General features: G+C 38.8%; 1 protein-coding gene across 1 annotated transcript; it reads left to right on the top strand.

The window, feature by feature from the left end:
* Nucleotides 1–4,420: 4,420 nt before the first annotated feature.
* Nucleotides 4,421–5,128, top strand: LOC148209160 (F-box protein SKIP23-like). The gene has a single exon (XM_088117432.1). It carries the CDS (start codon nucleotides 4,421–4,423, stop codon nucleotides 5,126–5,128), a length of 708 nt encoding a protein of 235 aa, XP_087973558.1.
* Nucleotides 5,129–18,814: the final 13,686 nt, after the last annotated feature.

Genomic DNA, 18,814 nt, shown 5'->3' on the forward strand with positions numbered 1-18,814 from the left:
TACTCGGATACTCCATCCATTTTATATTACTCTGACAGGTGTGCGCTTGCATCTATAGAATTGTTACCACGTTTAGTGCGTGCGTTCAACATAAACGCCAGTCAGCTGGAATCTCTGAAAAGTCGGTGGACAGAGGAGTTACCAGAGGTATTGTGTTCTTACAGAACTACACCCCGCCGATCTACTGGTGAGACGCCATACGGCCTAGCCTTCGGGTCGGAGGTTGTCGTTCCTACGGAAGTCGGCATGCCAACGCCCCGAGTTGAGAATTTCGACGAGCAAGCCAACAGTGAAGCTCTACTCGTGAATCTTGATCTTCTCGAGGAGAAAAGATCTCACTCCCAGCTTCGGCTAGTAGAATATCAGAACCGTATGGCTCAGTACTACAACGCCAGAGTAAAAGTCAGAACGTTCAAGCCTAGCGACCTCGTCCTCAAGAAGGTAATGCATCATGTCGGAGCACTCGAGCCGAACTGGAAAGGTCCGTACCGAGTCTTAAAAACACCCAACCTTGACCGTATTTGTTGTCCGACCTAAACGGGAGACAACTCCCTCACCCATAGAATGCAGAGCATTTGCGAGTTTATTATCAATGAAATGTGTGTAATCCGACGTGTAAAATTTCATTCATTAATGAAAGCCGATCTCCAATGACGTGCAAAATTTGACTTTATTCGTTAGAATTGTTACTACTACCGAGCTACGTCAAATGGGGGCCAAGGAAGACTACGTGGTATGTCCTATGCTAAACGACCTACGATAAGTTATATTTTTACAAACACGTGAAGCAATGGTCAGCTCGTAGGAACCTGGTTATCCTAAACACACACCGCCGAGCTGAATTGTTCGGCTCGTAAGTCGTTGTGTAGGTAAGAAATTATGAAGACTTGAGAAACTCAAACAACGAGGCCAAAACTAAAATTGAAGTTTAATTAAATTTCTCTAAGTATGGGGACCTCGGAGAGAACAACTCAAGTTCGGGCGAAGTTTGTTTTCATTGAATTTAAAGTCTGATCAAGAGCCGAGGTATATATGCCTCGGCTCAGTACACAGTTTGAATTTAAAAAAGAAAAATAATAACAAAGCCAGAGAAGCAACAGAAGAAGCGGACGAGCTATTCTTGTGGAAGGTCGGCAGGGCTGCTGGTTCCAACATTAGCATCAGCTACCACGGCGACCTCAGCAGCCTCAGCCTCCTTATTGACATCAGTGGGGGGGTCGGCCCAGATAGACTCGTACTCCAGCTCGACGGCGGCAATGGCCTCCTTCGAGCAAGAGGTGTCGAGCTTGTTGATGGCGTAGTAAAAGCCCCTGTCCGCCAGATCACGAGCCAGGCCATCAAACTCGGGGCATTCCTTGACCTTTTTCTCGAAGTGAGCCCAGCTCGCCAAATTCTGCCGAGCCTCGTTCCAACCTTTCTCAGCAATCTCAGCTCGTTGTCTGGCATTCTTCAGGTCAGTACGCACATGGGCTATTAGAACCTTTGACCTGTCGGCTTCAGCTTCCTTCTCAGCTCGAGCCTGGCAAACCTCGGCCTCGAGCTCGGCCATCTGCCGCTCGTAGGAGGTGTGCGTTTCCTCCTCCTTCAAGTCCCGCCCTCCGAGCTCCAAGCTCATCATCGAGGCTGAGAGGCAAGCATGGTAATGTAGCTGCAAAAGCTCGGGGTCAGGTCAAAGGAGATATAAAAGGAGAAAGGGAAAGAAAGGAAAAGTAGGCACGAGCTTACCTCTGCAACAAGAGCTATGGTCTTCCTCACCGCCTCCACAGGATCCTCAGGCGCCTGAACGGCTCGCTCCACGCGGCGGGAGCTGGAAGATCTGACCTTCGTTGCTGCTCGTGGATGCTGAGGCATGAGAAGGCGAGCTTGAATGGCAGAAGAAGCTCGTCGTACTACCGCCGACCCTGGTGAGAACCATCCTCCGAGTCGACCATGATGGGAGGAGGCGGAGATTTGGAGTTAACCTCCTCGGAGGGAAGTGTCTCCCTCACTCTATTCCTCCACTGCAGTGGAGTGATCGACTCCTCGCCACCGACGATGGTCTGCAGAGGCTGAGCCTGAAGGGCCTGAAATTTGGCCAAGTTCGCCATCCCGGGGGCCGGGATGTCGGCACTGCTCGTACGATAACGAGCCTGAGGAGGCGCTGGCGGAGCAGGCGAGGCCGGAGCTCGCTGGCGCTTCGTGCTGCTGATTGAGATGAATTTTGAGGCCATCTCTGAAAAGGGACGAGGTCAGAAAACTAAAAAGCGAAAAGGTGACGAGGTTGGTAATAAACGAGTTGAGGTGCCGAGAAGAAGTTACCTTCAGGAGCTTTCCTCTTTTGCGAGCTGCGCTGACGAGGTTTTGGAAGCTTCTTGAGCTCGTCCGGGTGGTCGAGAAGATTGAGGCCGCAAGAGAAAAGGTGGGAGCTGGAAACCAGAGCTTCACCCCACAGCGCGTACTTCAATCTCCGACCTTGGGCTCGCTTGATGATCTCTCAGGACTTGTTGTTTATCCTCGGAACGGGGGATGGAAGAGCTGCAAAACAAGACAATGTCAGCAACGAGGTTACTCAAGTTAAGAAGACAAAAAAAAAAAACCCCCGCCTAAGACACTCACCTACATCACCGAACTCTACTGGGACTTGGCAGGTCAGCTCAACCCCTCCGTCCCTCCGAAGCCACTCGCCGGAGACGAGGAACCAACACTCCTTCCAGTTCTTGTTGGAGGAGGGGTTCCTAATCAACTGACTCACGTTCCTCCGAGTTGAGAGGTAGTACCGACCCTCTCCCTCGTTGGAGGCTTTGACGGTGTGGGTCGCTAAGAGCTAGTTTATCGTGAGCCTATCCTCATCCTCGTCCCGGAGGACCCACCACAGGACGTAGGCTCCGAACACGGCAGACCAACTGTTAGGTGAGAGCTGAGCTGGGGCGAGGTGGACTGCGCTAAGGAACCTTTGTATGAAAGGGTGGAGTGGAAGTCTGACCCCCCTATGGAACATCTGGGGGTAGAAACTGATGAAGCCCGGAGGAGGGTCGTCGAGGTGTTCCTCGATGTTTGGCACCCTAAGCTCTATAGAGTTAGGGATCGGGTAAGTTTTGCGGAGCTCGGCCAACCTACCTACCGAGCAAGATGAAGGAGGAAGCTCAACTATTGGACCGAGGTCAAGGTTTCCTGAGGTAGAGGCTGTATTGGGGTTTCCCGATCTACCCTCGACATAGGGGTTCCCTGAGGTAGAAGCTAGAGTCGGATCCTCTAAGATGTCACCTGAACTAGAGGAACCGGACGACCTAGATGACGACTCACTAGATGAGCTACCCATCGTCAGATCTAAAGAAAGAATCTAAAGAGCTACCTAAATAAAGAAGGAGAGAGTACCTGACTTGGAAACGGCCGAGGTACACGAAAACTCAAAAGTGAAAAGTAAAAAGTGAAAGGTGAAAGACTTTCGCCTTTTATACGACAGCCCGGAAGCGCGAGAGCCGTCCGATCGAGGAAGGATCAACGGACAGGATTTGTCCACGCCAGGCAATCCCTATGACGACGTTTGGGTTCTCGAAGCAGAAGCTAGGGCTGACGCATCTATGCCGTCACACATGAACGCGTGGATTCGACCCATCTTCGGGATAGCTCGGAGGACTTCGTCGAGCCGACCTCCGCCCTGCCGAAGTGGGGGCCAATGTTGGATGCGAATCCTGGCCTGCCACGTGTCATGATCGAAAAGGTGAGTTGGTTGAACACTCGGACGAAATATAGAAATTGACTCCGAAACACTCAGATCGGTATCCAAGGTAGGACCTATAGGGCCGAGCCGACCTAAGACAAAGTCCGAAACAATGTCTCTTTCGTACCCGACAACACGCCATGATTTTAGGATGTGTAAGAATTCCTGTCGGGCCCAGTTTCTATAAATAGAAACTCTTGCCTTAAATGCAAGGTACGCAATCCTAAGTAGACTCGGCAAGTTAGCTCGGACTAGAACTGACTTGCTTGTCGGAGTGCTAACTTTATTTTGCAAGTCCCAAGAGTACTCGCAGGGAGCGCTGGGCAGTTGGCCGCAGCTCGTCCAGGACGTACCGATCTACTTCGTAATCGAACTCAGCAATTTCGAGTTCAAACAGATTACATTTGATTTCAAGCCGTCCGTGCTTCTTATGGAAGCGTTTTGCCCAAGTGGCCAAAGCACGAATATTACCAAGTTCCAGGCTTGATGATTCCCAGTAAAGTTTGTACTACCTCCTCATTGTTCACAGGTTTCTTCAACCCTTTGAACAACGAAATTTATTGCCGTGATTTAGGTGGAGTTAGTGGACCTTGTCTTGGCTCTTCCAATGGTTGGTTGGTAGTTCTGGAAAACTATTGGAAACTAAAACTCTTTAATCCAATTACAAAGTCCCAATTCCAACTCCCTCCAACCACCAACAACCACCAAAATCATGTTCGTATGGCATATGTACACAAAGTTGTGGTATTGCCTTGTAATGATAATTTTGTAGCACTGGCTATACATGATGTACTTTCAAATCTTGCTTTTGCTAAGCTTGCTGACGACAAATGGACAACTATTCCCACGTCTGACGTCTCTGATTGCATATTCTTCCGTGAAAAGATTTCCGCTGTGACTAAATTGGGAGATCTTGTGGTCTTTTCTATCCACGATCCAACACAGGTGGTGGATATAAAAGTGGCAAACGTGCATGAGAGACGACCGTCTTCGATTGAGTCCACGTTGTATCTGGTTGGCCAAGATGATGAATTGTTGATGGTTGAAAGGCTTTTTGGGCGGAAACTTATTCAATTTAGTGGGCAAGGAAGGTACAAGACTCTTACGTTCAACTTATACAAGTTGAATTGGGTAGAAAATAGTGCGATGTGGTCTAAGATTTATAGCTTGGACGGGTATTCTATTTTCTTGGGATTGAATACTTCGCTTTGTATATCGTCCAAAGATTGCCCAAGGTTGAAAAGTAATCAAATCTTTTACACAAATGATGGCACCGAGCTTGATAACAGAGGTAGGTTTTGTGGGAATGATTTTGGTGTATACAATGTAAGAGAAGGAATATGTAAAAATTTATTGGGTAATTATGGTTATCCTTCCCACCAATACGTTTGGCCTAATCCCATTTGGGTGGTGCTTAACCCTTGCTAATCTTTCTTTCTTTGTTATTATTATATTTTTGTCTTCGTATTGAAAAGTTATTAGTGACATTTTTGGGTATTTTGTTAATTATCCTCTAGTATGATTTTGAGGATGCTGCATTTATGGAAAATTATACTATTTTTTTACTACATGTACGGGTTGAGATTCAAACTCTCAATCTCATAGTTGGATATATGTATCGAGAATACGGATTCTTATTTCGTTTATTTTTTATGGTATGATTTTGAAGGATTTCCATTATGTACGAGAGATATATTTTTGATGGAATGGAATCTTGCCTACTATCTAACTAGGAAAAATATTTTTTTTATCAATTTTGTTTTATAAATAAACTGTATCTTAATGGGCTCTTTACACACAATAAATGGGAGTAGTATGAAAACATTTCTATACTCCCATAGTACATAAAATTTAAAAAACTTATATACTCTAGTCAAATAGGAAATTTTCTCCAACTTGAGGATGAGACTATAGTACATAATAAATGAAAGGATGAAATCCACACCATTTTTAATACAAAGCTAATGTGACAAATGAGTAGAATGGGAGTATGGTACTCCTAGTATTAAAAATTTTCCCTAAAAGTTGATGGTTCTATCTCTGCTCTTACATGTAATTGTGAATTGAAATTAATATTTTGAAAATCAAGCTAGTAAATGTTACTTCAAAACCCATGTTATTATTATTTATTATTTATCATATAGTGTAAATAACAGATGTCGGGTGCAGTTGATATCTTTAGAAGAGTCACATGGCAACGTTATCATATAATAAATAATGTATTGGAAGCCACTAAATTTAGAGTGAAAACTTTCAAATAAAACCAGAGGGATTCAATTAATGTACCATTTAGAACAAATTTGTAGTTTAAATAGGACCTAAGTGGTTACTTATGGATTGGAAGAGCACTAAGAAATAAGAAGGGATTCTCCTTCCAAAACTGCAGTCGAATGCCCTCCGAGCTCCCTTGGAGTCAATGAAGAAAATATTTACCGACTTCAGGAGAGGAGGACGTTCTACTGCAGTTTTAGAGGAGAATCCATTCTCATTTCTTTTTGTAGATGCGTTCTCATTTCTTACGTAAGTCTTCCAATTAATAAGTAACTTGTTACCATATTTAAACTACAAACCAAGTCTAAATGGTACATGAATTGAATTTCTCTAGTTTAATTTAAAAGTTTTTCACTATAAATTTAATTAGTGGCTTCCAATCAATTATTTACTATATAGTAACTTTTTTGACTCTTCTAAAGATATCCACTGCACCTGACCTGACCTCTTAGTTGTTAGGCTCTATACGAGAAATAGTGAGTTTATAAATCTTTTTGGCAACTCAGACCATTCCTAGGACGATCGACCACATTATCAAAAAATGAGTAGATGAAATGTAAATTACAGTCGAATAATATCTCTCCCTAGACGACTGAAGAAAAACTTTAAAATTAGGTTGTGTCTCGATCAATTCGAAGAGAAATCGTTCCGAAGCAATTTGAAAAGAGAATCCACGCACAGTGCTTTTAGATGGGAGTTGGTTGTATAGCAATGTAAAGATAATGTAGTATAAAAAAAATTGGGCATAAGGGAAGAATAAAGGATAATGGAGAAACAAGAAAAGTGAGTTAGCAAAAAGCACCGAGAGACCAAAACCAAATGAGCAGAGAAAGCTGCAAACTTGTTCAAGAATTAGAGGGAGAGATTGGTGTGTCCCCGAGCTCATGGAATGGAGCCTCGCTATTTATAATTGAGATTATTAATTATATTTTGAATAATTAGTGCTAAAATTAAAAAAAATTATATATATTAATTTGAAGGGTTAGGTAAAAAATTTAATGAGATTTAATTAGTGGTTGAGAGTGATAAAAGAAGAGGTTGCGTGAGGTTGCATTAGGATAGGGAATATAATGAAGACATATATAGTCAGCATCACATGGGTGTGACGTATTAATATCTATTTTTAGAATTTTTTATTTTAATATCGCATTGAATATCGTATTAAAAAATATAGTTTTTTTTTCTTCAAGAAATGGGAGAGAGAGTAATCTTATATTGGAAATGAAATGGTTATCAACATGGTATTAAATATCCGCTGATATGTGAACATTTCTATGTATCTCTAATTCGATATTGACATGAGGGATAAATCGACCTTTCTGTAATATTACAAGAAAAATTGACAAAATATGAAAAACATTAACAAAATCTCACTACGAGCTTGTGAGTTGGGTTACCCTCCCATGTTCTACTAAAAAAAATAGTAGTTATCACAAAGAGAGGGTAAAAGATGAGAAAGAAAGACAATAATTAAGGTTTTGAAAATATATATGTAGCCACAATTTACAAAAATATCCTTGATTTTCTTTCTTTCCCTATCTATATGATAATTAAATTTATTTCCAAATATTTATGTATTATAATAACTAAAATAATAAGAAAAATTATCCACTCGATGTGAATAAATTAAACATGATTATTTATGAAAAATATTAGAGTTGGGGTTTTTAAATACCGGATAGTCGAACAAGCGGCCCCTTAAGAAAAGATGACAAAATCCAAAAATAGGTAGGAAGATTTTATGCCTACTAAAAAACAATTACATAAATTTAAAAATTTCAAAAATCGATTTGGCCAAAGTTATTTAAAAAATAAATTTAACGTTTAAAAAACTATGATTTTCGTTTTAGGTTTTAAAAGGTGATGCCTACCAATTAACATATTTTAACATTCATGTAATCAGCATTTAGAAATTATAAATTGGACCCAAAACTTCGCTACGTGGTTGAATTAAATTTTCAGAAAATATAAATTAAACAACTTGAAATAGATATAAAACTTTGAAGATAATTCTGATTATTGGTTAAATATTAGGGGAAATAATTGTTATAACAGTAACGACATAGGAAAATGTTAAGGGAAATAATTGTTGGTTGATAAATATAAAATGAAAATAAAAAGCGACAATGTTGGTTGATAAATATATCATGGCTGGATATCAAATTTCTGCACCACACAGGAATCGAACCCGGGTCTCTACCGTGGCAGAGTACTATTCTACCACTAGACCATCCTGAACCGTCTCGGACTAGTTCGAGACATGTCCCAAACTAATCATGGTTCGGGATTACTCCTGGACATGTCTCGGACCTTTCCTGGTTCGGGAATAGTTCGGGATGTGTCTCGGCTCGTGCCCCGAATAAGGATGCACAAGGATTCAATCCCGATGCAATTTAACTTCAATCCTGGACCAGGTATTGGTCCGGGACAACGATCTGAACATTTTTTTTTCTTTTCAAGAAGTCAATTCCAGTAGAATGTGCGAATGAGGAAAAATTTCAAATAATTTCAGCAATTTTAAAGTACAAATATTGTAAGTGTAACGTACCTAATTTTTCAAAAGTGAAAATGTAGGGACAATGATTTTGGATATTATGAGGACGATGATCAAATACGTGGACAACAATGTTTCTTTGAGTGGATTTTAAAAACGTGATCTGTGAGGATTTTGGATAGTGTGAGGATTTTGGATCGTGTGTTTCAATTTCAAAACATATGTAAAACATGGGTTTAAAGTTTGGTGGAATGGTTAGGTGAAAATTTAATATATCATGAATGCATATTTATTAACCATGAGGGTAAATTCGTTTTCTCCCAAAGATAAAAAATTAAAGATGTCAAAATTAAGGGGAGGTGGGTCACAAATGGGAAATTGGGATTTATGACGTCCTTTTGAAAAAAACCTAGTTTGTGACCCATTCCATTCTAATTTGTTACCCTTTTCCACTTTTCTTTTTCTTTGTAAAATTATCAAAATATCCATACTTTTTTAAAGTACAATTCTCCACCAATCTCTCACCTCCAACTTCATAATTTCTTTTTAATTTGATTCTAATATGGAAAAAGTATCAACATTTTAATTTAAGAATCAATTACCAATTGAGAACCAACAACCGAATCCACCAAAAATCTTCGGATAAGTAAATATAACCCACATAAATTAAAATTATTGTTTATTTCTTTCGTTTCTCTTCCCTCTCGTCTACCCATCTTCCCCTCCTTAAAAAAATTCTTAAGGTTTTCAGAATTTTTAATTGAAGAAAAAGAGAATAAAACCCCTAAATTGTTTTTTCATTACCCATTAAATCAAAATCTATCTCATGAGCTCCCAAAATCAACTCTCTAATTTTTTAAGAGAGAGGATAGATTTTAAGTTTATGAGGAAGGAAGGAAGCCAAAAAATAAAAATAAAAAAACTGGAAAGCGCGTATCCCGAGCCGGGATAGAACAATCCTGGTCGGGGACTGTGCAATCCCGGGCCGGGATCCACACAGTTTTGTTTTTTCGTTCCTTTCTTATTCCTCTTCTCTTGACCCTCTTTTCTTTTTCTCAATTAAATCTCCGGAATTTAATGCAATATTAGTCCGAGATTTATGGAATCTTGCTTTTTTTTTAATTAAATCCGAACAAATCTTGTGATGTAATTATGTAATTTCAATTTTTTTAAATAGATTTTTTCCATATTAAATTTATAATTAACTATCTGAGTTGAGATTTTTTTTAATTTGTAATAAAATGTTCACTACCGTAGACATAATATTAGTATCAAGAGGTTGTGAGTTGGATTCCCCTACCATGTTGTACTAAAAAAAATAGTAGTTATCACAAAGAGAGGGTAAAAGGTGAGAAAGAAAGACAATAATTAAGGTTTTGAAAATATATGTAACCACAATTTACAAATATGTCCTTGATTTTATTAGATAATTAAATTTATTTCCAAATATTTATGTATTATATAACTAAAGTAATAAGAAAAATTATCAACTCGATGTGAATAAATTAAACATGATTATTTATGAAAAATATTAGAGTTGGGGTTTTTAAGATACGGGATAGTCGAACAGCGGGTTGGACGAATCGCCCCTTATAAAAAGATGTCAAAATCCAAAAATAGGTAGGAAGATTTTATGCCTACTAAAAAACAATTACATAAATTTAAAAATTTCAAAAATCGATTTGGCCAAAGTTATTTAAAAAATAAATTTAACGTTTAAAAAACTATGATTTTCGTTTTAGGTTTTAAAAGGTGATGCCTACCAATTAACATATTTTAACATTCATGTAATCAGCATTTAGAAATTATAAATTGGACCCAAAACTTCGCTACGTGGTTGAATTAAATTTTCAGAAAATATAAATTAAACAACTTGAAATAGATATAAAACTTTGAAGATAATTCTGATTATTGGTTAAATATTAGGGGAAATAATTGTTATAACAGTAACGACATAGGAAAATGTTAAGGGAAATAATTGTTGGTTGATAAATATAAAATGAAAATAAAAAGCGACAATGTTGGTTGATAAATATATCATGGCTGGATATCAAATTTCTCCTCGAGACAGGAATCGAACCCGGGTCTCTACCGTGGCAGAGTACTATTCTACCACTAGACCACTGTCGTCTATTTCAATAACTTTATTAATTCTTGTCGTTTTAACTCCCAATGTTTCTCTTTTTTATTTTATTTTATTTTTTTCTTTTCTTTTTCTTTCATTTTCTTTCAAGAGCGTTGTCCCTATTTTTATTTTGAAACTTTCAATATTACAATGTCTAACGTGGAAGTTTCGTTCCATTTTTATTATTAAATTTTCAATCTCTTAAGAAGTACAATTAAATATATAACTTAGTTGAACAAATTTAACTAGTTAAATTTGTTATCAATAATCACATCAAATATTATTACGACAACAAAGATTACATAGTTTAATTGATCAAGGTATTGATACTAAAAAAAATCAACCGTTTCAAAAAAAAATTATATATAAAAAATAACAATAAAATAATGTCTAGGTATTACGTACCTCATTAAAGGTTAGAGGTTTAAATCCCCACACACTTTCCTGTAGTATTTGAATTGAATCCTTATTATAAAAATTAAATTTATTGGAAACTTAATTTCCATGACTACGTCAGCTTGGAAAAAAAGAGAAAGCCAAAAATTTTTTTTTTTTTTTGACAAAAATTGTTGAACAATAAGAATTACCTAAATTTAGAATGTAACTTGTGATAGCCAGCGAAATTAAGACATATATCCTAGGTGAATTATGTCTCATACCCTTTATTAATATAAAAGAATTATTATCCATAGTTTGTGATGCAAAGGAAGGGTAATCCTCCGTATCAGAATAGGAAACTTAACAACAATATTATATTGGAAAACACAATCTTAGGTTTATATGTTGATCCTTAAGATTCTCAATATTTCATCCACACAAATAGCCACATATATAATAATTTTTCGTTTTAAATATTATCCATTTAAGAATTGTTTAATGAGCGACACGAATTTTTAAGAATTAGTGTAAATTCTATTGTAGACAATTCTTTGTCTGAAACACGTTGGACACAAATTTAGTAGCATTATAAAAGTCCATTAAGAGAACAAAACAAATGCACGTGAAATATATTTAGCATGTGTTCTACCACTAGATCATTGCTCTTTTATTTTTTGTTTTTAATTGGCATTTTATTAAATATTTTGAATGAATTATTGTTGTTTTTCCTATTTTAACTTGATTTTTCTATTTGCTCTTGATCTTGAGCTGAATTTGTCTCTTTTTTTATTTTTAAATTTTCAATCCGAAGATGTTTTGTTTTTCCAATATGGTTGCTCTTGATCTTTAGCTGATTTGTCTCTTTTTTTATTATTAAAATTTCAATCCGAAGATGTTTTGTTTTTCCAATATGGAGCCTTTCTCTCCATTTTTACGTTCATATTCTCAATCTCTTAAAAAACAACTATTAAGTTTACATAGTTTAATGGAACAAAACTAAGAAGTTAAGGACCTCTCGCCAAAGCGAGCATAACTCAGCGGTAATTGGCATGTACCTCTAACCAAGAGGTTGTGAGTTCGAATCTCCTAAAAAAAAAAAAAAAGTTAAGGACCTCTCCTAATTTCCACAAATGCCTTCACCGATGGGCGTAGTGTCTGAGTTGCGTCAAATACAAGGCCCTATGACCCCATCCTCCCTCGCTGTTGGTGACAGTCTTCTACTTGGCAACGTGCACCACAAAAAATTGTGGCTATTTGCCTTTTTCTCTCTTTCTTTTACACGTGCGCATTCTTATTCGAGCGAATAGTCATCTAATTTTGAATGAATGATGTTTGGGATTTTGATTTGAAATAAATGAATAGAGCGTAAGTATACACTTATCAAAAGTAATAAAATTGAATGAATATTTCGAGTATCGATCCATAGGACTAACATAGTCTTTTTGAACAATAATGATTGATCGGAAGAACGACTGGTCCGTAAGCAACATAATTGACCAAGTAAACCAAGCAACATATACAACAAGTACTCTCAAAGCAGAAGACCCATTGTAAACAAAACTTCTACTTAGAGAGTGAGGACAACTGTTATGGGAGAAATAAAGCTAAACCCGACAAGCAAGCTACGAACCCACTGAAGGGGAAGCCCACAAGGCACTGGCCTGGCAACCAACACCCTAAATCGCCGACCAGGTCTCGGCTGTCGACTAGTGGTCGGCCACCGGTTGTCCAGTGTAACGCCCCAGGAATTTCACCATTTCCAAACAGGGACCGTTACTAAGCCTACCTAAAATTTTCGCATAAACAAGAGAATTTTCTTCACAACAACACTAAGCAATAAAACTACCACGCTTCTGCTGCGCTACTCTGAATCCAACACTCACGAGAGCTTGAACAATTAGAACAACAACACTAATGTTTTAAGAGAAACTCACATCCTATACAGATAATCCATTTAATACCGACTTCACATTAACCAAACCCTTCAAGGAAACCTTACTAACTATAAACCATCCACTAAAAGAATATTAACATCTCGAATGGCAATGAAGCAAAAGCTAATTCAAGTACAATCAACTTAAACAAATGTATTCATAAATATCCTAAGTAGATTACAATCTCGTAGTTCAAGAGGCTAAAAAAATTAATGCTCTAAAAGAATAATGAATCGACAACCTTACAACATCCTTTAGACAATAAAACTAAACAAAACCAACCACCACCAACTCAACTACAACATTAAATGGCCACAACTATTCTAACTAAAAGAAACTAATTGTACACAGCATAGCTAATGGTCTTTCCGATCAAGTCTCCTCCTCGCCATCACCATTCCAAGAGCTAGCTCGATACCTGCAAAATGGAGGGGAAAGAAGAGGGATGAGTACAACCACAGTACTCAGTAAGCAGCCCTTATCTGAAGGGTCACGCACAAACGGCATACTTATCAAGGAACAACATGTCATGCTTATTAAAGAATCAACGCACACATATCATGCTCAACCAAATCATGAAACATTCACTGTCATGCTTTTCGTCACATTATGCATTCAATCATAGACACATTCTATAAACTTCGGTGACAACCACAACCAGTAACACATTTACTACCAACCTCTAGTCTCCCTAACAACTCAAGTACCTCTACGCTTATCACAGCTTCTCTAGCCTTCCACAGTTAACTCCTTTGAGCAGAGTCGGCCCCTGACCATTTATACCCAGAGCCCCGACCCTGCAGCATCGGCCCTCGACCATTTATACCGAGGCCTTGAACTCTGCATCGACCCTCGACCATTTATACCCGAGGCCTCGATGTCTTACAATCTATTGGCCCTTGACCATTTATACCCAAGGCCCTAATAGTTCTCCTTTCGAAAGACTCCTCGCATTGACCCCCGATCATTTATACCCGAGGCCTCGACGCTCATCTTTATCCAATATTGGCGTATCGACCCTCGACCATTTATACCCGAGGCCCTGACACTCACCCATTCACTTCGTAACTTTCATAACTCCACATATCATTTCTAGCCTCCAACCAGGATTTCAGTACTACTTCCCTAATAACAACAACCACCACAACGCCCATCACGACACAACCACTAGTATGATTTCAATGCATCACAGATCTCAAAAACACAAAGTTTGACAGCAACCAACCTGATCACAACATAGAGCACACAAAAGCTTCAACAAATAACCCTATGGCCTGCTTCACATAACATACATTTCACATAGTGGTTCAGAAAACTTTTAAGAACACGCCCAACACAATTCATCCAAACATTTAATATCCCACATTCGAAGAAATCATCCAACATCAGTATTCAATAAGCATTGCTAGACATAAATAAACACATCAGACACGCCAAACATCTTATGCAAAATTCAGACAACAACATCTCCACAATAAGTCCACTTTAACGAGCATTCCCTGCAACATACATCATTCCACATCAGATCTCAGCAGCTAAACAATACAAAATTTCCACTATTATCACCGACGGACATGCAACACTACTCAGGCACATAAACCAACATAAACAAGAGTTACATTTTCATTACTCGATAGGCCACCAATTCCAATCTTTCTAATGCATCGACAAGCCATTCACACATCTAATCAAAACACAATTATCCAACATGCTCTTCATCGTACAAAACAAGAAAATAATCTCGTAGCTTCCAACTAAGCAAACATAAACTAAATAAGATAAAACTATCACGTGCATTTTCAATCCCAAGACATGCTTTCAAACATCAAAGCTTAATCACTTCCAACCATACCGAGCAGCAACTTTCAAGGCACATCCAATAATCATGACACAAGATATTTTCCTAATATGTAAAAGGAAAGGAACAAAAGAAACAACAAGGATGCAACCCAACAATAACAACTAGAAGTCCTCAAATGATGCCCAACAAACTCTAAATACATGAGATATTCAAGTATAGTAAAGTTAAGCACGAAACCATCTCAATAACACCTATTAACTTACATATTAATAATTAATAAACACACCGAAAGCACCACACAATTCATACATATTCAATCAAAAAACATCCCCCAAGTAAGAACTACTTACAACAAAGTTCTAATGCGCTACCAAGTTCATCGAAGGGTTCCTAAATCCAAAAGCAAACCAAACTTGATTAGAATTCATGTTAGAAACACTTAGTTTGCATCGAAAGTGAGTTTAGATGATCCGTTACCTACTACCTCACCATAAAACCTCTTGGGTAAGGAGTGGGTCGACGCCGAGGAGGTTCAGGCATCCAAAACTGAGTTCGAATGTCCTTATGCTTGCTGTTCCGATGTCAAAAGCGATGGGTAACTACAATTTGGGTTCGAATAGGAGTGGGTAACGTCGAATCAAAGCCGGAAAGGGGTGGGTAACACTAACCAAGCTCCGTTTGGGTATGGGTCAACACCGAAGGTCACCGGGGGGAAGAAAACGCCGTAGATCTGGGCCAAGCACGAGCTGTTCGCTTCTGTCCGAGTCGGGGAGAGCTGCTGCAGGTACGGGGCGCCGAAGGACGCGATGTCGAGGGGAAAGCCGCCGTCAAGGCAGCCGGATCTGGCGAGAATCGGAGCAGTCACGCGTCGCCGCCACCGGACTCGCTCGTGGTCTGCCCGAAGGTGTCGGACCTGGGCAATCGTCGTCGCCACCCGCCGCAGCTGTTGCTGCCTACGACGCCGGAGAGAAGGTCGCGCCGCCACTGGATGGGTCGTCGAGACTGCTCGTGGTTCGCCGTCGCGCCGGTTCGTCGGGTCTGGTGCAAATGACGTTGGAGAACCGGTCGCCATCGTACCACCGTCGGGTCGCTGCTGGAACTCATGGGCGACGCCGTCGCTGGAGGGCTGGGTCGTCGGAGGGAGCTGTTGCCGGTGCTGCTTCGCCGGAGAAGAAAAGCAAGGGAAGGGAGGCGGCGGCTCCAAAACGAGAGGAAGAAGAAGAAGAAAGAAAAAGAAAAAAGAAGAAGAAAAAACAAAATAGATTTAGGGTTTTTTTTTTCTTTATTTTGTTTTAAAACCAATAGCCCAATTCCCAAATCTTAAATGAGGTCCAACTAAAACTACAATGGTCTAAAACAAAAGCCCACTAATTATGCTTTAGAAATAAAATAAACCCCCAACAACCCGAAATAAAATAGTTAACTTAAACTCTAAAACCCAAGAATAATAATTCAAAGAAAAGTAGAATTTAGGAAGGAAAATCCTAAAACTCGGAGAATTTAGAATTTAACTAAAAATCTCCTACACAGGTCGAGAACTTAAATTATCTTAATCAAAAGAAATTAAACTTAATTCTAATTTAGCCAAAAATTAGAATTTCAAAGTTAGAAAATCCAAGAATTAAAGTTATAAACTTAGGGAAAAATCCAAAGACACTATTTATCTCTTAAAATAAACGAGTCAGAGAACGCGGGGCGTTACATCCAGCATCCTGAAGGATGGGCCCCGTGCCCAGTCAATGAGGTTCAGTAATAGGCCGACTGTCTTTTCTCCCTACATCCAGCTCATGACGATGATATATCCAAAGTCCAAGTAATAGGTTTCCTAGAGAGATAGAATCTGGATTCATATAAATAGAAGGGAGAACACTACCTTAAAGGTATGCAAATATCCTACTCTAAACTACTGTCACTTTTCAACCTTGATTCCAACTTAACCATGGGAGTGTGTGTGGTTAGCACCACACCGATGTTTAGTCTTCTCTGTTTTGCAGGTTAATGTCGACCCCTAATGGTGACGCCTCTAAGGTAAGTCTCCTACTCCTCCCTCGCTGTTGGTGACAGTCTTCTACTTGGCAACGTGCACCACAAAAAATTGTGGCTATTTGCCTTTTTCTCTCTTTCTTTTACACGTGCGCATTCGTATTCGAGCGAATAGTCATCTAATTTTGAATAAATGATGTTTGGGATTTTGATTTGAAATAAATGAATAGAGCGTAAGTATACACTTATCAAAAGTAATAAAATTGAATGAATATTTCGAGTATCGATCCATAGGACTAACATAGTCTTTTTGAACAATAATGATGGATCGGAAGAACGACTGGTCCGTAAGCAACATAATTGACCAAGTAAACCAAGCAACATATACAACAAGTACTCTCAAAGCAGAAGACCCATTATAAACAAAACTTCTACTTAGAGAGTGAGGACAACTGTTATGGGAGAAATAAAGCTAAACCCGACAAGCAAGCTACGAACCCACTGAAGGGGAAGCCCACGAGGCACTGACCTGGCAACCAACACCCTAAATCGCCGACCAGGTCTCGACTGTCGACTAGTGGTCTGTTGGGTTTTATGTCCTAAAACTCATAGTTTGAAAATGACAGATATACTTTTATCATTCAATAAAGTTGTTATTGAAGGTTTTAATCAATAAGTAGTTATTGATCCAATAAAATGTTCTTACTATATCTAAATCCAATAAAATAAAGGATCCTAGACTGTTAACTGAGACTCAAACTCTATGTAAGAGACATAAATATGGATCAAGTTTGAGTTAACAGTCTAAATGGTCTATAGTATAGGAATAAGGTGGGCTCCTTATTCTGGAGACACTATGGATGCGGTCCACTTTGTAGCTAGTACAAACGATGTGGTCCTAATTAGTTCATGTGAAGACATGCGAGTGGGGGTGTCCCGTGCAAAGAGTTTGCATAAGACTGGACCATGAGATAGTCACTTTTACTTTATAACACCGTTTACTGTTTGAAACTGACTATCTCAACTTTGATGGCCTAGGTAACTCGATCTTAATCTTGAGCTAACTATGAACTTCTGTTTACTCGGGATTATCCTTAGATTTGCATGGGTGAGAGCAGCTCAACAGCGCTGGCTCAATAAGCCTCCCATTTCAGGGGTAAGACCCGGTAGATAGCTAGGGACATAGGGTGCAAGAAGAAATTCACTTCTACCCAATTTTGGGATAGTAGAGAGGTTATTCTCTTAAGGGCTGAATCCAGGTCTTGAACAATTGGTGCCACCCTCATCAAAAGGTTTGAGAGGATTTTTTGATTTGATAGTTGGACTACAAATCATTGTTCATCAGAGGATTAGTGGGACTTAAGGAACAAGAGGTAATTACAGGGGTAAAGCGGTATTTTGACCCAGCTGTAATTACGAACAACCTGTGAAGGGTCGACTTACCGATCATGGTTATATCAAATGGACATAATATATCTACAGTGAGGAGAGTGCAACTACGGGCTTTAGTGGAGTGACCGCGTAGTTAACGATTGTTGGTTAACTAGGTTAAAGAGCTTAACCGGTTAATCTCGGATCGTTGGAGCTCATGATCTGTAGGTCCATAAGGTCCCCCGGTTAGCTCATATAGGAATAAACTTGGAATAATTTAAAGGAATAATTCAAATCGTACGAATTAGGTTAATCATATGAAATATGATTAAGTAATTGATATATGATATCAATTTGAGAAATTTGGACAAAATATTTAAATAGGATTTAAATATTAAAATTATGAATGCGGATTCATAATCGGAGGCATGGATTTCATCAAACATCGGATTTTGGAAAAAGTCAAATAGTTGACTTTGACTAGAGAAAGTCAAAGGTTGACTAAAGTAGATTAAAATAATGTTTTTAACCAAGTTGGTGGAAAATTCCACTAACTTGTTGAGTAGAACATTTAAATAATCTCAAAAATCCACTTTTTGACACTTAGCCATGCATGCATAAGTGGAATGTGTCTTGTAAGTTTTTTGTGAACTTAAACATGCATTTTGACACTTAGCCATGCCATGCATGAGTGAAATGTGTGTTGTAAGCTTTTGGTGAACTTAGACATGCATTTTGACACTTAGCCATGCCATGC

The sequence above is a fragment of the Momordica charantia genome (genome assembly GCF_013281855.1).
Source record: "Momordica charantia cultivar OHB3-1 chromosome 9 unlocalized genomic scaffold, Mcharantia_2.0 BLBB01000009.1, whole genome shotgun sequence".
Taxonomy (NCBI): domain Eukaryota; kingdom Viridiplantae; phylum Streptophyta; class Magnoliopsida; order Cucurbitales; family Cucurbitaceae; genus Momordica; species Momordica charantia.